The sequence below is a fragment of the Bos javanicus genome, chromosome X (genome assembly GCF_032452875.1).
Source record: "Bos javanicus breed banteng chromosome X, ARS-OSU_banteng_1.0, whole genome shotgun sequence".
Taxonomy (NCBI): Eukaryota; Metazoa; Chordata; class Mammalia; order Artiodactyla; family Bovidae; genus Bos; species Bos javanicus.
Genome location: NC_083897.1, coordinates 114,988,383 through 115,007,908, shown reverse-complemented (window position 1 = coordinate 115,007,908; position 19,526 = coordinate 114,988,383). Strand labels below are relative to the sequence as shown.

Here is a 19,526-nt window from a genome sequence, read left to right as displayed (position 1 = left end):
TAAACACAATTGTCAGAAAATAAGTAGACAGTAGTATTTTTACACACAAAAAGCTTCACGGTCATCGATCCTGAAAGGCAGATCCCAAACCATTCATATTATTTTACAGACATTTAGCTCACATAACGAGTACTACCGCTACTGCTACTGCTACAGAAATGTACAGTACCTACTAATGAACCTTGTGACTCAACCCCAACTTTTCTGACTCCAAATCCAGGACTCATCTTACACTTGTTGCATCTCAACAAATTACAATGTTGGGCTAATCTTGGATTCACCACACTTGCTGTAATCTACAAGTATAAGTCATATCCATTATTAATATTTACACTGATACACAGGAAAATAACCATGCGTTAGTTTTCAAAAGGCAAACAAACCCCAAAGTGAAAAAAATAACAATAAAACTCCTAAAGATTCAAAACAGTAAAAATTCTCAAGCAGCCTATACTTTTTATTTCACCACAGTTATCCCTATATCACTTCAACTGTTTCATTATGAAAGATTAAGTTAACTGAAGAAATCAGTAAAAAAAAAAAAAAAAAATTCACTCTTTGAATTATGTTTCTAGGAGTCTGCCAAACTTATAATAATTTAACACAAAACCCACCCAGTCTTGACTGCCTTAATGAAATTCATTCACATTCCCACAGTCTCAAAGTTTTTACTTGCTCAAAAGTAGCTTGGTAAACTTTCAAAATTCCAATTTTTAGAATTACACACACACACAAAGATGGTAAATAACAAACTGCCATTTTAGATGTTCCAATCAACAGCAATAAAGCAGTATTCCATTAAACAATATAATTCAGAACTATTGTATTAGTCTAAAACACATTTATTCATGCCCTTTTAAAGTTTCTCAATTATCATGACCATCTCTGTATTTCATAAATATATATACAAATATGCACATATACTGTACATATATACACATATAAAGTACAGTATTACTGTACTTTAGGGAGAAGTACATTTTATTGAAAGCAATAAAAGCAAACACTTCACTTCTGCTGTGAACCGAATATAGCTAAATAAAAAGCATGACATAAAATGCTTTAATTTTAGAGGGAGAACTCTTAGGGTTTACTGACTCCAACTCAACTCATTCCCAGATGAAAAAAGACATGCCTGGGAAGTTCCAAGACTTGACATCAGGTACTTAACTAGTTAGCTGGAGAGCCAGTTCTAGATTCTTCGTTTCCAGACACTGAGTGCTCTTTCCATTGTCATATAGTAATTTCAGGGGCTACTGTATGATGCCAAAAGTACATTGCTATACTGAAACTTTAAGGAGTGAAAGAAAATTCAGTCAAGCAAACCTGTGTAAGATGAATTCTCAGAAATACAACAAATTGACTTTATCAAAACGCCACAATAACTTTCCTCCTTTTCCTTCTATAAACCTTTTGATACTAAACTTCAAACACTTTTTACATTACCCGAACCAAGGAAAAAAGGAATTGTTGACATTGAAAAAGAAAAGAATTACATTTGGGCTTTTTCTTATCCTGCTTTAAATCATGCTGATCAAGGGTGGAGAGGACACAGATATTAAGATAGAAGATAGATATTGTTATATATCAGTGAATATCAGTGAAATATCAGTGAATTTGGAGCCAAAAGATTCAAACTGGTTGCTGACTAGACAATGCCACTGGCAGATAAATTAAGGGAAGAAAAAAAGAGAGAAAATAAAATAGCTCCTTCAAGGTGTGTATAAATCTATGGATTAAAAGGAGAACAAAATATGGAGTTTTATTTGAAATCTAAAGCAGTTACAGACACTTTATTATTTGACATTTTTTTTTTATCAATTATGTTTTCTTTTATTTGTAATTTTATTTTATTTTTTAACTTTACAATATTGTATTGGTTTTGCCATATATCGAAATGAATCCGCCACAGGTATACATGTGTTCCCCATCCTGAACCCTCCTCCCTCCCCATACCATCCCTCTGGGTCGTCCCAGTGCACCAGCCCCAAGCATCCAGTATCGTGCATCGAACCTGGACTGGCGACTCGTTTCAATTATGTTTTCTACACTGAATTAGTTTCCACAAAAAAGAACTAAATTCTAATGATACAAAGTTGGAAGTAGTCAGCCTATTCATACACATGTCTGTAAGTGACAGGCTGAGCATATTTTCTTAGGAAGAAAAATTTAAAACCATAAATAAAAGATTAAGTGTTTTCTTTATGGAAATATTTTAATAACACCACAAGAGATTCAAACATTGTATCAGACCTGCTAAATGTTTTAAAAAGAAAAAAAGAATAAAAAATTTATCAAACAGTAAATATGAATAAAAAATGATAATCTGTTCAGCCAAAGAGGTCAGAACTTTTAAGAAAACATATATGAACACTCCTGAAAAGACTGAGGCAATAAGGCATCATATCCCACGAAACTGATCCTCCGTTGGGGGATTACAGCCTAGAGGGATGCTTTAAAGCTTGTATATTAAATTCAAACTACTGGAGAAAGAGGGAGGGAGGGAAGAAGGAATATGTTTAGAGTTGGGGATAAAACAGATAAACAAGGACCTACTGTATAGCACAGGGAACTATCTTATATTCAACATCTTTAATAACTTATAGTAGAAAAGAATCTGAAAAACAAGGGATATATATATATATAAATTCAGCCGCTCAGTCATGTCCGACTTTTTACAACCCCATGGACTGCAGCATGCCAGGCGTCCCTGTCCATCACCAACTCCTGAAGCTTGCTCAAACTCATGTCCATTGAGTCAGTGATGCCATCCAACCATTTCATCCTCTGTTGTCCCATTGTCCTTCTGCCCTCAATCTTTCCCAGAATCAGGGTCGTTTCCAATGAGTCAGTTCTTCCCATCAGGTGGCCAAAGTACTGGAGCTTCAGCTTCAACATCAGTCCTTCCAATGAATATTCAGGATAGATTTCCTTTAGGATGGACTGGTTGGATCTCCTTGCAGTCCAAGGGACTCTCAAGAGTCTTCTCCAACACCACAGTTCAAAAGCATCAATTCTTCAGCACTCAGCTTTCTTTATATTTATAGTCCAACTCTCACATCCATACATGACCACTGGAAAAACCATAACTTTGACTAGACGGACCTTTGTCAGCAAAGTAACGTCTCTGCTTTTTAATATGCTGTCTACAACGGTCATAGCTTTTCTTCCAAGAGGCAAGCGTCTTTTAATTTCGTGGCTGCAGTCACCACCTGCAGTGATTTTGGAGTCCAAAAAAATAACAGTCTGTCACTGTTTCCCCATCTATTTGCCATGAAGTGATGGGACTGGATGCTAGGATCTTAGTTTTCTGAATGTTGAGCTTTAAGCCAACTTTCTCACTCTCCTCTTTCACTCTCCTCAAGAGGCTCTTTAATTCCTCTTCACTTTCTGCCATAAGGGTGGTGTCATCTGCATATCTGAAGTTATTGATATTTCTCCTGGCAATCTTGATTCCAGCTTCTACTTCATCCAGCCTGGCATTTCGTATAATGTATTCTGCATATAAGTTAAATAAGCAGGGTGACAATATACAGCCTTGACATACTCCTTTTCCTATTTGGAACCAGTCTGTTGTTCCACGTCCAGTTCTAACTATTGCTTTTGACCTGCATATAGATTTCTCAGGAGGCAGGTCAGGTGGTCTGGTATTCCCATATCTTGAAGAATTTTCCGGTTTGTGGTGATCCACACAGTCAAAGGCTTTGGCATAATCAATAAAGCAGAAGTAGATGTTTTTCTGGAACTCTTGTGCTTTTTTGATGATCCAATGGATATTGGCAATTTGATCTCTGGTTCCTCTGCCTTTTCTATATCCAGCTTGAACATTTGGAAGTTCATGGATCATGTATACTGCTGAAGCTTGGCTTGGAGAATTTTGAGCATTACTTTGCGGGCATGTGAGATGAGTGCAACTGTGCGGTAGTTTGAACATTCTTTGGCATTGCCTTTCTTTGGGACTGGAATGAAAGCTGACCTTTTCTAGGCCTGTGGACACTGCTGAGTTTTCCAGATTTGCTGGCATATTGACTGTAGCACTTTTACAGCATCATCTTTTAGGATTTGAAATAGCTCAACTGGAATTTCATCGCCTCCACTAGCTTTGTTCATAGTGATGCTTCCTAAGGCCCACTTGACTTTGCATTCCCGGATGTCTGGCTCTAGGTGAGTCATCACACCATCGTGGTTATCTGGGTCATGAAGACCTTTTTTGTACAGTTCTTCTGTCTGTTGTTGCCACCTCTTCTTAATATCTTCTGCTTCTCTTAGGTTCATACCATTTCTGACTTTAATTGTGCCCATCTTTGCATGAAACGTTCCCTTGGTATCACTAATTTTCTTGATGAGATCTCTAGTCTTTCCCATTCTATTGTTTTCCTCTGTTTTTTGCACTGATCACTGAGGAAGGCTTTATATATGTGTGTGTTTATATGTATAAAAGCTGTTATCATTTTTCTGTACACCCGAAACTAACACAACATTGTAAATCAACTGTACTACAATTAAAGGGGAAAAAAGGTAAACTACTGTGTCTTATATATATTACCCACAAACAGAAATTTTCCAGAGAGAGTAGGTGATAAGTCTCCATACTGATAAACAACAGTAATCCCAGATGAAGAAAAGACTAAAAAACTGATGACAATGTAAGTTATCAATACATCTTCACTGAGCTGAGTTAAAAGTTCCATTCTTTCAACTTAATAAGATGAAAACAAGCCATGAGTAGACTACAGATAATAAAGGGCTAAATTAAATTATATTAAAAAAACAAGGAAAGACCTAGGTGGGGCCCTAGGTAAGTTAGGAAACTGACTGCTAGGAAGTGGTTTACACTACAAGGATTTCACTCCAGAAACCAAAATGGGGCTAAAGAGTGGAAATTCACACTGGAATTGTTATGTGTGAGAAAATAAAGACAAGCTCTAACACAAGAACAAGACCTACCAGAAGGGCTTGCAAACAAAGGAAGCACCTCTGTTACCACCACTGATCTGGAAGTCTCTAGCCTCAAATAACCTCAGCTACATCTAGGTTTATATTATATCCCGGGCAACTCACACTGTAAGGGAGAGCTTGCAGATTATATACAGTAAGGTGGAATTTGAAGTGGTCGAGTAAGCAAATTCAGTGGGGAAGGTAGAACTGCTGCTCTCAAAGCTCAACCAACTAGGGAAATGCTACAACCTCAGACACACTGAGATTCTGTGAAGGATGATGCAAAACTCAATAGGTGGAGCATTAGGCATATTTCTCTGCTGCCCCTTGAGTGGGAAGACATGTTCTGTCAGAGATGAAAGATTTATTTCAATAGAAGACAATAGGACAAAACTAACATAATTAAATAAAGAAGTCTTATACTTAAAATTGGATATTAGTGAGCATTTATCAACTAGAAAAACAGGAAAAAAAATGGCGGGGGGCAAGAATGCTCTAAAAACTTCAAAAAATAGGCTTAAAAAGGTATATGGTCTATTAAGTTATAATGATAATCTTACAATTCAAAATTCAGTTCTAACGACTTGGGGACTGATGACAGATGTAAGAAGTGAAATGCATAAAAACTCTTTTCTTCTTTTTGCTACATGCCTTTGTTCTTTTCTCTACATCACTGGTTGTCAATGGGAAAGATTTTGCCTCCCGTGGAACACAGAGATTTTGTCTGCCATGTAAACATTTTTGGTTGTCACAAGTGCAGGGACACTAATGGCATTTAGCAGGTCCTAAACATCCTATAATGCACCAGGCAGATCCCTACAACAGACACTATATCTAGCCCACAATCTTGACTGTGCCATGGTTGAGAAATCCTCCTCTAGATGTCTCCCCAACGTAAACAATAAAACTGAGTTCTTCTCACTACAATACAAAGCCAGCTCTAATAAGGGAAACTGTCATGTAATATCACTATCATTGGCGAGTAATCTACCTGTAACATGCACTGAGACACCACACCCTCTGGAATCTCAGGGAAACGTTGTCGGAGGTCATGGAGAACCTGCATATCAAGCTGTGGACTGCTTTGCGCCATGCCAGAGCAAATGGAGGTCAAGTTTCTCTTAGGAAATGGATGCTAACCGGCCTTCCAATAGTAATGGTCTTCCAATACTGTAGTCATTTTCTATTAAAAAAAATTAAAGTATGGTTAAATTTATTCACATATTTCACTTTATTCCAAAAGAAACCATCAATACCATAAAATAGAGAGATCTATATATTCTAAGTATACCAAATTCTACAGTTGAGACATTGACAAATTCTACTTAGCCAAAGATTTTTCTGATGTAATATATAGCTAATCACTGGTTTCAAAACAACAACAACAACAAAGTCCCCAAACTTCAGTTCCATTTTAATAGTTAAAAACTGAAAAAAGCAGCAGCTACATTAAAAAATATAGAGTATTACTGTTTGGTGACCATATTTTTCTAAGTCTTTGCAAGTTCTACTTACATATTATCACTCACGTTTTCCTAAGGCCTATCACATGTCATTCCTCTAACGGGGGTTAATCATTTTGAGTGTCTGAAGTAATACAATCAGGCAACACACCACAAATCAAACACGTCCTGTTTGCCTTACATTCTTCCTGTACTTTGAAGTCAAAAGGTTTGAATTTGCAGTTTGAGTAAAGGAAAGTCAGTGTCTAAATGAAATTACCGAACAAACAAACATGGACATGTAGAATCCTTTGTTTTCAAAGACGATGCTGGTGGCCCGTCAGTAGCCCGACGTGCCTAGCTATGCTCTCACCCAGTTATGGTGCAACTGGCACAGGCGCTAAGATGCCAGGATTTGAGGGCACACTTTGAGTAGAGGCAAGTGACCCCCAATTTCACTGGTACAAGTTAGGCACCCATGTAATAAAAGGCAACTCGTGAACTTAATAATGAAATCATAAATCAAGTGGCACCATCAAATATCATTAACTGATCCCTTTTTTAGTCTCTGTTTTCCATTTTTATAAGGGGAAAACTGTTCAGTGTATACCACACAATCTCATAGTATTTCTGCTATGATCACTCATGATAGGGTTAAATATTTCTAGCACTAAGAAGCATCTTCCTACAGGTCCCCCCTGAACTTTAAATAATACCATTGTCTGGGGCACTAGAAACTACAGAGAATATTTTACAACTTTAAAATGCTAAAGAAAAATATTGAATTACTTTTGCTGATTTAAAATAAGTATATAATTAAAAATAAATACCATGAATTATCCTTCAATTAAAAATAAATTTAAGAAAAAGGAGAAAAAAAATACCATGTAAACTCTAATTTGACCTTAATTATAAGCAGTGACCTTCATTTTGCATGCAAGCTGTTGACTTTTACTGGGCATCAAGCTCTCTCTTTTCTTCCTTCTAAGCCAAGACTGTCAAGAGTAATCTACACTCTTTGTATCTATGAGGTGGCAACAAAACCCTATGTCTAAGACTCTGCCTAACCATAGGTAAAAATAGCTATTAGGACCACTTTAATGATGTCCAACATCAACATGGAGGCTACTTAGTGAACCTAAAAAAATACAAATATAGGAAAAGAACACAGATACAGATAACACATACATGCAGATTTAGGCTTTCTGGCCTCCCTATGCAAGTCTGTTCCCTGCAGTAAGTCTGCTGTAATCTGGCTCAAATCACTGATCACTGAAATTGTCTTTTCATCATCTTACCACTGCTAAATGCAGACAATGTATCTTCTGGATTCTATACCCCCTAACCTTTGCAGCATCTGACACTACTGATCAAAACTTTTTTTTTTTTCCCCCTCGGTCTCTATAACATCACAATAGCCTGTTTTCCACCCATCTTTCTTGTCACATTAATTCTTGCCTGGATTTTGCCCTCTTCTCATTCTACATCTTTGTGCCCAGTAACGGCACCCACTACTAACGTTTCAAAAACATTTAAAGCTGATGGTTACCAAATTGCTATCTTAAGTACCATGTGAGCTGCCTCTAGGACTCCACAGAGAGTTTACTGCCTACACACAGCACCACCTGGATATTTGCAAAGATTTAGTATGTATAAAAAAGAACTCCTGACCACAATCCTTCCCCAAACAGTGTTCTATAAATACTACTACTATTCAGTTAACATAACTAGAAACCAGAGTGTGCTCCTTGACTTCCCATTCTTGCACAACCAACTAAACAGAAATAGTAAATCAAATGGGTGATGGTATATACCCTGGTTCTGCCACTTAGTAGTATCTAGGAAAGAGACTCCAGCTTTATGCCTTTAAAGCTTCATATTTAAATTGGAAATAGTTGGAAGGTTGTAGCAAAATTTAAATACCAAACAGAAGTAAGCCAGGAAGCATTAGTTACTATTATTTAGGGCATGTCTGAATACTATTCTCATCAACATCACACCAGCAACTTCCTGCTGCTCTTCCTGTCTCAGGTCTTGCCTTCCCCCACATCATAGCCAGAATATCTGTTTTCTACTCTCAACCAAACAGGATCTATGTGTGACCCTGTGCATGGCTGTCCCACACTGCCTCCTCTCAGGGCATTAGGCCGTGATATTCCATCTGTCTGAGATGCTTTTCTATCTTCCTCCCTCTTCAATGCTTCTCCAAGCCATACTGATGCTGCAAAAGTTGGTATTGGTGGCTCTTCCTCCTCTAAGGAGGCTTCCATTGAAACCACCCTCCCCCAACTTAGTCCTGCTGCTGTAACTCTCCTCCTCCTACACTGGGCTAAAGGATCCTCCACTATACTCCCACAGCAGGCTGTGCTAATCCTCATAGGAGAGCCAAACACAGTATACTGAAACCACGTATATATGAAGTTCTTGCATATGGAAGTGTAGCTCCACCTAGAATGTGTTATTCTAGAGAGAGGGGAAGTACTCAAATAATGATTGGAGCTGGTTATAAGGACCTGAGAGTCAGCTTGAAAAGGTTCCCACTGGCCAACTCTGTGACAATTTGAGCACCAATAATGGAAAATAATGAATTATAGACCTGTATGAAAGAGGAACCCATGAGTCCTAATACATAAGAGTTACATAGCCCAATAATAAACAGTTAAATACACACATGTACAAATAAAAGGAGAAGGGAGGGCTTTTGCTTACAGTGGAATCCAACTGGTAAATATGTGCAGGAAGCGCTGGAGCTGGAGAAATCATCATTTTGCAGCCATCACAGTACAGACTACTTCAAGAAATCACCAATGGATGCTGCACCTAAGGGCAAATTTGGATGAAGTTAGGCTATATTAATGGTCTTAAAGTTTCTCCCCAGAGAACTGCTTATTAGCTAGTTGCAAGGGGGACATTTACCTATACAATGGAGAAACTGAACAACATCTTGGGTTATCAAAATTAACATCACCAATGAGGGACAGATGGACAGTGTACACCACCAGATATGATACCCCGAGAAGAATATATCATTTTATAATATTCCAGCTAGGAATACATCATCTAAAACTGTTCATGAAAAATAGACAAATCCAAAATGAGAAACATGCTATTAAAAATAAAACCCAGGGAGTGGGAAGGTGAGAATGTCATGTTAAAAAAGTGCCAATGTCCTAAGAGACAAAGGCTAGAAAAATATCAAAGACTAAAGACAATACTAGAACCATGGCAACTAAATGTAATATCTGATCCCAGACTGTATCCTATAGTAAATGGAGAAAATGTTATAAAAGAAATGAATGGATCAATGGACAAAACTGAAATGTGGACAATACATCAGGAAAAGTATTCTACCAATATCAAGGCTGTATATTGTCACCCTGCTTACTTAACTTATATGCAGAGTACATTATGAGATATGTTGGGCTGGATGAAGCACAAACTGGAATCAAGACTGCCGGGAGAAATATAAACAACCTCAGATATGTAGATGACACCACCCTTATGGCAGAAAATGAAGAACTAAAGAGCCTCTTGATGAAAGTGAAAGTGGAGAGTGAAAAAGTTGGCTTATAAACGAAGATCATGGCATCCGGTCCCATCACTTCATGGGAAATAGATGGAGAAACAGTGGAAGAGTGGCCGATTTTATTTTTGGGGGCTGCAAAATCACTGCAGATGGTGACTGTAGCCGTGAAATAAAAAGACACTTAATCCTTGGAAGAAAAGTTATGACCAATGTAGATAGCATATTAAAAAGCAGAGACATTGCCAACAAAGGTCCACCTAGTGAAGGCTATGGTTTTTCCAGTAGTCATGTACGGATGTGAGAATTGGACTATAAAGAAAGCTGAGTGCCGAAGAATTGATGCTTTTGAACTGTGGTGTTGGAGAAGACTCTTGAGAGTCCCTTGGACTGCAAGGAGATCCAACCAGTCCATCCTAAAGGAGATCCATCCTGAATGTTCATTGGAAGGATGCTGAAGCTGAAACTCCAATACTTTGGCCACCTGATGCGAAGAGCTGACTCATCTGAAAAGACCCTGATGCTGGGAAAGATTGAAGGCGAGAGGAGAAGGGGACGACAGAGGATGAGATGGTTGGATGGCATCACTGACTCAACAAACATGAGTTCGAGTAAACTCTGGGAGTTGGTGATGGACAGGGACGCCCAGCGTGCTGCAGTCCATGGGCTTGCAAAGAGTCGGACACAACTGAGCGACTGAACTGAACTAATTTACTGACTTGATAATTGTGCTGTGGTTATATACAGGAGTATCCCTATTTTTAGGAACTAGGCAATTAGGAGTAAAGCACATGACATAAACACCTTACTTTCAAATGCTCTGTGAAAAAAAAAATCCAACATATGTCTGTATCTGCATATACATATCATGCATGCACACACAAGTACACAGAGAGAGGGAGCAAGTTATGAAGCACACAGGGAAAGGATGTAAAACAATATGGCAGAGGAGGAAGACCCTGAGCTCACCTCCTCTCATGGGCACACCAAAATCACAACTATTTACAGAGCAACTATTGATGAGAGAGTCAGCAATCTACCAGAAAAGATCTACAACTAAAGATATAAAGAAGGAATCACACAGATGAGTAGAAGAGACAGTCACAGTACACTCAAGACCCAAAACCCCGGGTTGGCAATCCACAAACAGGAGGATCATTACAACTGCAGAGGTTCTCCCCAAGTAGAAAGGGATATAAGCCCCATATGAAGCTCCCCAGCTCTGGCGTCCTGCAGCAGGAAGACAAGCCTACAGAATATTTGGCTTTGACGGTTCTCACCTTCAGAAGAACTAAGGGCAGTGGAAAAGAGACTCCACTCTCTTAAAGTCACACATAAAATCTCACAAGCTCCCATAAACCATGACAGAAAAAGAAACTGGGAAGGAGCCTGGGTCAGTCACATCCACTGACCTTAGAGACTCTCCCAGAGGAAACTGGCGGCCGCCATTTTGGGAAGCTTCTATTATATACACACTGGGGCTGGCATGTGCCATTTTGGAATCCTCCATCTAGCTTATAAACCTCAGGATCCCACTCTGTCCCTTCCACCAGTCTATAGGCACCAGTACACGTCTCAGGCCAAGCAACTAGCCAGGTGGGGACCAGCCCCACCTACCAGCAGAGCAGCAGTACCTACAAGACCCACCAAGTCCCATCCTCACCCACCAGGCCCACACCAGCTCTGAGATACCTTGAGTCCATCAGACAGCCACCCTGGGGTCCAGCCCCACTCACCAGTGGGCCAGCACCAGCTTTGAAAACCATGGAATCCACAGCCAGTGGAGTGGAGAACCGACTCTAATAACCAGCAGGCCAACACAAGAGCAGGGAAGCCCAGCCCTTGAACATGGGTCTGTCTACACCACCCTTGAACATGGGTCTGTCTACACCAGTGAGCCAGCACTAGCCTGAGGACACCTGGCATTCCACAGCCAGTTGCCTCCTGACCCAGCCCACCTACCCAATGTCTACACAAAGCAGGGACTGGTGCCCAACTAGACCAGGGGCCAGACACACCTACAAAACGACATAGTCAGCCTGCCACAAGAGAAGGACCCATACAACCCACATAGGGGGCTCTCCCCAGAGAATACAGTTGCTGACCAGAGGGGAGTACGCTGCTAAAACATGTAGAATGTCTCCTACAAAAGGCCACTTTTCCAAGGCCAGAAAATATAACCGATCTACCAGATACACAGAAATAAAAATGGCAAATTAGAAACACTGAGTCAACACAGTAACATGCTCCAATCAAAGGAACAAGATAAAACCTAGAAAGAAGAACTAAATGAAGTGGAAACAAACCTAATAAAGAATTCAAGGCAATAAACTACAGTTGATCAAAGAATTCAGAGAAGAATGAACACAGTGAGAAGTTTAACAGTTAGAATACATAAAGAAGAACCAAACAGAAATGAAGACTATAGTAGGTGAAATGAAAATTACGCTAGAAGGAATCAACAGTAGACTAAATGACACAGAGGAATGAATCAGTGAGCTGAAGAGCAGATAGCATAAATCACTGAGCTGACCAAATGTAAAAAAAAAAAAAAGAAAAAGACATGATGACAGTTTAAAAGGATCTCTAAGATACTGTCAAGTATACGAACATTCAACTTATAAACATCTCAGAAGGATAAAGAAAGTGAAAGTGAAATCACTCAGTCATGTCAGACTCTTTGCAACCCCATGGACTGTAGCCCACCAGGCTCCTTCCATCCATGGGATTTTGCAGGCAAGAGTGCTGGAGTGGATTGCCATTTCCTTCTCCAGGGGATCTTCCCGACCCAGGAATCGAACCCAGGTCTCCCGCATTGCAGGCAGACACTTTACCATCTGAGCCACCAGGAAAGCCCCCCAGAAGGATATGGCAGAGGCAAAGGGACACAGAACATATTCAAAGACATAATAGCTGAAAACTTCCCTAACCCAGGAAAGGAAATAGACATCCAGGTCTAGGAAGCAAAGACTCTCCAACTGGATAAACCTAAAGAGGTCACACCCAGATATAATGTAATTAAACTCACAAAAATTAAAGACAAGGACAGAATATTAAAAGCAGCAAGGAAAAAGCAAAAGCAGCAAGGAAAAAGCAAGAAGTTACACATGTGGAAACTTCAATAAAGCTATCAGCTGGGATTTTTGTGGAGCTCTGCAGGCCAAAACCAAGTGGCACGATCTTTTTTAAAGTGAGGAAAGGGAAAAACCAACAACCAAGAATACTCTGACCAGCAAGCCTCTCATCCACATTTGATGGAGAAATCAAAACTTCTACAGAGAGTTCAAAACTAGAAAGACTTCAGTACTACTGAAACAGCTTTACAAGAAATGTTAAAGGGTCTTTTCTGAGAAAAAGAAAAGGCCACATCTAGAAACATGAAAAATATGAAAGACAAGACAGGATCAAAATGGCAGAGTAGTAGGACATGGATCTCACCTTCTTCAACAAACACATCAAGAGTGCACCTACATGCTACTGCTAAGTCACTTCAGTCGTGTCCGACATCTGTGCAACCCCATAGACGGCAGCCCACCAGGCTCGCCTATCCCTGGGATTCTCCAGGCAAGAACACTGGAGTGGGTTGCCATTTCCTTCTCCAATGCAGGAAAGTGAAAAGTGAAAGTGAAGTCGCTCAGTCGTGTCCGACTCCCAGCGACTCCATGGACTGCAGCCCACCAAGCTCCAGGCAAGAGTACTGGAGTAGGGTGCCATTGCCTTCTCCACACCTACATGAGGAATTATTATCACAGAACATCTACTCAATGCAGACAGGGCAAGAAAATTTCCATGTAACTAGACAGGACAAAAGAAAAAAAAAAAAAAAAGAGAGAAATTCGGAGGGCTCTTGAGCCTGTAGGAGGGAGCTGTGAAAAAGTTTCTACACACTGGGAAGTTCTCTCAGAGGTAAGAAGATCATCTGGGACAGAGAGGGAGCTTCAGAGCCTCAGAGTACAGTGCAAAAACCAGTCTGTAGAGGCTAAAGTAGAGTGAGACCTGTAAAGATGGTTGGTCTAGACACCCAGCACTTTCTAGCCTGAGACACTTGTCCCCTGGGGCAGAATCCAGTGCTGAGGCTCAGGCTTTGGAGGTCAGAACTGGGCAGAGGACTGCACTTGGCTGCGTGGAAATAGCCTGACGGAGCTAGGGGGTGGTGCACCACACCAAGGGAGTACTGGAAGAAGACTGGGCCCACCACAGAGGAAGGTGCCATTGCTGTCGGGTGCACAAGGAAAGAGGAGGGATCACCATAGTAGTTTCTTCCTCTGCATGTGCTCTCAGGCAACAGGGCACCACCTACACAAGCTTTGGTGTGGGCATGAGCTGTCACTACCATCTCCCAAGGCAACAGAAATAAAAACAAAAAATAAATAAATAGGGAACTTCCCTAGTTGTTCAGTGGCTAAGAGTCCACGTTCCCAAGGCAGGGGCCCCAGGTTTGACCTCTGGTCAAGGAACTAGATTTCACATGCAGCAATTAAGTGGTCGCATGCCACAACTACAGAGCCTTCATGCTGCAATGAAGACTGAAGATCACTGCAACTAAGACTCAGCACAGCCAAATAGGTATTTTTAAAATAATAAATAAAAATAAACAAATGTGGCCTAATCAAGTTTATAGAAACAATAAAAAAATGAAAATACAACCTATGGAATGGGAAAAAACACTCACAAATGAAGCAATGGACAAGGGCTTCATCTCCAAAACATACGAACAGTTCATATAACTCAACAACACAAGAACCAACCCAATCGGAAAAAAAAGCAGAAGACCTTAACTGACATTTCTCCAAAGAAGACATATAGATGGCCAGTACACCCATGAAAAGACGCTCAACATCATTCATTATCAGAGAAACACAAATGAAAACTACAATGAGGTACCATGCCACACTAGTCAGCATGGCCATTATTAAAAAGCCTACAAAGAACAAATACTGGAAATGGTGTGGAGAAAGGGGGCTCTCTGACACTACTGGTAGGAATGTAAGTTGGTGCAGCCACTGTGAAAAACAGTATGGTGATTCTTTACCAAATGAAAAACAAAATTAGCATATGATCCAGAAACCCCACTCCTAGGCATATACCCAGACAAAACTGTAATTCAAAAAGATATGCAGCACTATTCCCAATAGCCAAGACATGGAAACAACCTAGGTTTCCATCAACAGACAAATGCATAAAGAAGACGTGTTACATATAAAAAATGGACTACTACTCAGCCATAAAAAAGAATGAACGATGCCATCTGCAGTGACATGGATCCAACTATAGATTATCATACTAAGTCAGAAAGAGAAAGACAGATACCATATGATATCACTTAGACATGGAATCTAAAATATGGCACAAATGAACCTAGCTACAAAATAAGAAGAGACTCAAACATAGAATACAGGCCCATGGTTGCCAAGGGGGAATGGGGGAGAGACAGGGATGAACTAAGAGTTAGGGGTTAGTAGATGCAAACTATTACACTGAAAGTGAAAGTCACTCAGTCGTGTCCAACTCTTTGTGATCCCATGGACTATACAGTCCATGAAATTCTCCAGGCCAGAATACTGGAGTGGGTAGCCATTCCCTTCTCCAGGGGATCTTTCCAACCCAGGGACCAAACCCCCAGGTCTCCTGCATTGCAGTCAGATTCTTTACCAGCTGAGCCACAAGGGAAGCCCAAGAATACTGGAGTGGGTAGCCTATTCTTTCTCCAGTGGATCTTCCTGGCCCAGGAATCAAAGCAGGGTCTCCTGAATTGCTGGCAGATTCTTTAACAAGTGAGCTATCAGGGAAGCCCAAACTATTACATTGAGAATGGATAAACAACACTGTCATACTGTACAGCAGAGGAAACTATATCCGATCTCCAGGAATAAACCATAATGAAAAAGAATATAAAAAAGAATGTATATATGCTTATAACTGAGTCACTTTGCTGTACAGCAGAAATTAGCACAACATTGTAGATCAACTATTCTTCAATAAAGAATTATGAAAATAAAAAGTTCATTAGTAAAGGTAAACACATAGTAAAGGTAGCAAATCAACCAAGTACAAAACTAGTAGGAAGTTCATAAGACAAACGCGGTAAAATCATCTATATCCTCATTAAGGGATACAAAAACAAAAAGATATAAAATATTATGTCAAAAACAGTAATTGTAGGGGGACTGGAGTAAAAATAAAGGTTGATATAATGCATCTGAAATAAGAGATCAGCAACTTGAAACAATCACGTAAATATATAGATGACTACATATAAACCTCATGGTAATCACAAACCAAAAAATTTGCAATAGAAAAGAAAAAAGAGAAACGAATCTAAACATAACACTAAATGTAGTCATCAAAGTGGAAGAGAAAAAAAGAAACAACAACAAAAAACAGAAAAATAGCCCCCAAACAACTTACAAAATGGCAATAAGTACATATCAATACCTATCAATAATTACTTTAGGACTTCCCTGGGAGTCCATCCAGTAATTAAGAATATGCCTGCCAGTCTAGGGGACACAGGTTCCATCCCTGGTCTGGGAAAATTCCACATGCCATGGAGCAAACAAACCCATGCACCACAACTACTGAGCTTGTGCTCTAGAGCCCATGCACTGCAACTGTTGAAGCCAATGGGCCCTAGAGTCCACGCTCCTCAACAAGAGAAGCCAACACAATGGGAAGCCCATGCACTACAACTGGAGAGTAGCCCCTGCTCATGGCAGCTAGAGAAAGCCCAAGTGCAGCAAGGAAGACTCAGCAAAGCCAAAAACAATAAAGTTAACTAAAAATAAATGAATACATAAAGCCAATCTTATTATTTTAAATAATACTTTAAATGTAAATAGATTAAATACTCCAATTAAAAGACATAGAATGGCTGAACAGATACAAAAACCATATTTATACTGCCTATAAGAGACTCACTTCAGATTTAAAGACACACACAGGGGGACTTCCTTGGTAGTCCAGTGGCTAAGAATCCACCTTGAAATACAAGGGACACTTTTTTTTTTTCCTTTTAGTTCTTCCAGTTTATTGCTACCAACCCATCTCCATCCTCTTCATGCATGCATGCTCAGTCATGTAACAGCATGGACTGCAGCCCGCCAGACTCCTCTGTCCATGGACTTTTCTAGGCAAGAACACTGGAATGGGTTGCCATTTCCTTCTCCAAGGGATGTGGTTTTGATCCCTGGTCAGGGAACCAAGATCCAGCATGCCACAGAGCAACTAGCCCTGTGTGCCACAACTATGACGCAGTGCAGCCAAAACTAACTAACTAACTAAATAAATATTTCAAACAAACAAACACACACACACAGACTGAAAGAGAGAGAATGGAAAACAGTGTTTCAAACAAATGAAAAACAAGAGAGCCAGGGCAGCAACAGACACATCCATCAACAGAACAGAGAGCCCACAAATAAACCACATATAGTCAATTAATCTATGACAAAGGAGAACATACAGTTTCTTCAATATGTATACTGGGAAAACTGGTATCTACAAATAAAGGAATGAAATTTGAACATTTTCTTACACCATACATAAAAACAAACACAAAATTGATTAAAGACCGAAATATAAGACTGAAAACCATAAAACTCCTAGAGTAAACCGTAAGTATAACACTCCTTGACCTAAATCATAGCAACGTATTTTTGGAATTTGTCTCTGAAGACAAAAGAAACAAAACCAAAAATAAACAAATGGGACATAATTAAACTTAAAGCTTTTGCACAGCAAAGAAAACCACTGCTAAAAGAAAAAGACCTACTAAATGGGAGAAAATGTTTGCTAATGATATGACCAGTAAGGAGTTCTTAATAATATCCAAAATATACAAACCACTCATACAACTAGATTAAAAAATTAGCAGACATCCTGAATAGACAATTTCCAAAGAAGACATATAGACATGTCAATCCAAAGATTGACAGGCACATGAAAAGATGCTCAACACTGCTAATCATCAAAGAAATGTAAATAAAAACCACAATGAGATATCACCTCACACCTGTCAGAATGGCTATCATCAAAAAGACCACAAATAACCAAAGTGGGCAAGACTGTGAAGAAAAGGGAACACTTGTACACTGCTAGCAGCAGGTGTATTGGCACAGCCACTGGGGAAAACAGTATGGAGGTTCCCCAGAAAACTGAAAATAGAGTTACCGTATGATCCAGCAATTGCATTCCTGGATATATATCCAAAGAAAACAAAAACACCACTTTGAAAAGGTATGTGCATCCCAATGTTCACAGCAGCATTACTGACAATAGCCAGGATATGGAAGCATCCCAAGTGCTCGTTAAGAGATGAATGGATCAAAATGTTATATGTGTGTTTGTGTATAAAGCAATACTATTCAATCATAAAAAAGAAAATTTGCAACTTAGTGAAATAAGTCAGAGAGAGACATATGTATGTCATTTATATGTGGAGTCTAAAAAATAAAACAAACTAATTACTATAACAAGACAGACTCACAGATATAGAGAGCAAAGCAGTGGCTACCAATGGGGAGAGGAAAGGGAGGAGGGGCAAAATAGGGGCAGGGGATAAGAAGTGTAACAAACTACTGCTACTGCTAAGTCGCTTCAGTCGTATCTGACTCTGTGTGACCCCATAGACAGCAGCCCACTAGGCTCCTCTGTCCCTGGGATTCTCCAGGCAAGAACACTGGAGTGGGTTGCCATTTCCTTCTCCAATGCATGAAAGTGAAAAGTGAAAGTGAAGTCGCTCAGTCGTGCTTGACTCTTAGCGACCCCATGGACTGGAGTGGGTTGCCATTGCCTTCTCCGAACAAACTACTAGGTATACATAAGTTACAAGGATATATTTTACAGGACAGGGAATACAGCCAATATTTTATAACTATACATGGAGTATAATATATAAATAATATATATATAATATATATAAAAATTTGAATAACTATATCATACATCTGAAACTAATATAATATTGTAAATCAACTATAAGTCAGTTTTTTAAAAAAGCAAATAGTGACAAATATTAACAATACATAAGTCTGTGTAAAGAGCATACAGCATTCTTTGTACCATATTTATTCTTGCAACTTCTCTAGGTTTAGAATTATTTCCCAAAAACAAAGCCAAAACAAGACAAAACCGAAAGGAAAGCCTGTAGTTCTATTCAGGGATTATCCCTCATACACCACTGCATTCCAAAGTCTGACCTAGTACCTGCTCAAATGTTTGCTACATAATGAAGAATGAATTTCACAATAGTAAAGCAAACTAGCTAGTAAGGTAAGAAAATATATATAGATGAACCTTGCCCCCTACCTTCTGTACACCCCATCTCGCAATAAAAAACTGGGGGATCAGGGATCACGTATGTAATGACTTGTGAACGCTAAGGGAAAATGAAAAATGAGTTTAGGATACTAAATCACTGGGTATAGTTTCTAGTTTGCCCCTTTTAAAGCACCCCAGATCTGAAATGCTAAGAGATTCTACCAGTTTAAGCTTAATATTATTCAGCCATTAAAAGAACACATTTGAATCAGTTCTAATGAGGTGGATGAAACTGGAGCCTATTATACAGAGTGAAGTAAGCCAGAAAGAAAAACACCAATACAGTATACTAACGCATATATATG

The 19,526-nt window shown here is 39.4% G+C and overlaps 1 protein-coding gene across 8 annotated transcripts in view; it reads right to left on the bottom strand.

The window, feature by feature from the left end:
* TAB3 (TGF-beta activated kinase 1 (MAP3K7) binding protein 3) overlaps positions 1-19,526 on the bottom strand; it is a 93,263-nt gene that overhangs the window by 30,470 nt on the left and 43,267 nt on the right. For all 8 annotated transcript variants that reach the window (XR_009735103.1, XR_009735102.1, XM_061410483.1 and 5 more), the window contains 2 exons: positions 9,090-9,200; positions 5,930-6,121 (listed from right to left, as the gene is read on the bottom strand). Coding sequence is in view for 6 of the 8 variants with exons in the window: in XM_061410483.1 (XP_061266467.1) it covers positions 5,930-6,031 (102 nt within the window). In the remaining 2 variants the exon portion in view is untranslated. The remainder of the gene's footprint in view (positions 1-5,929; positions 6,122-9,089; positions 9,201-19,526) is intronic.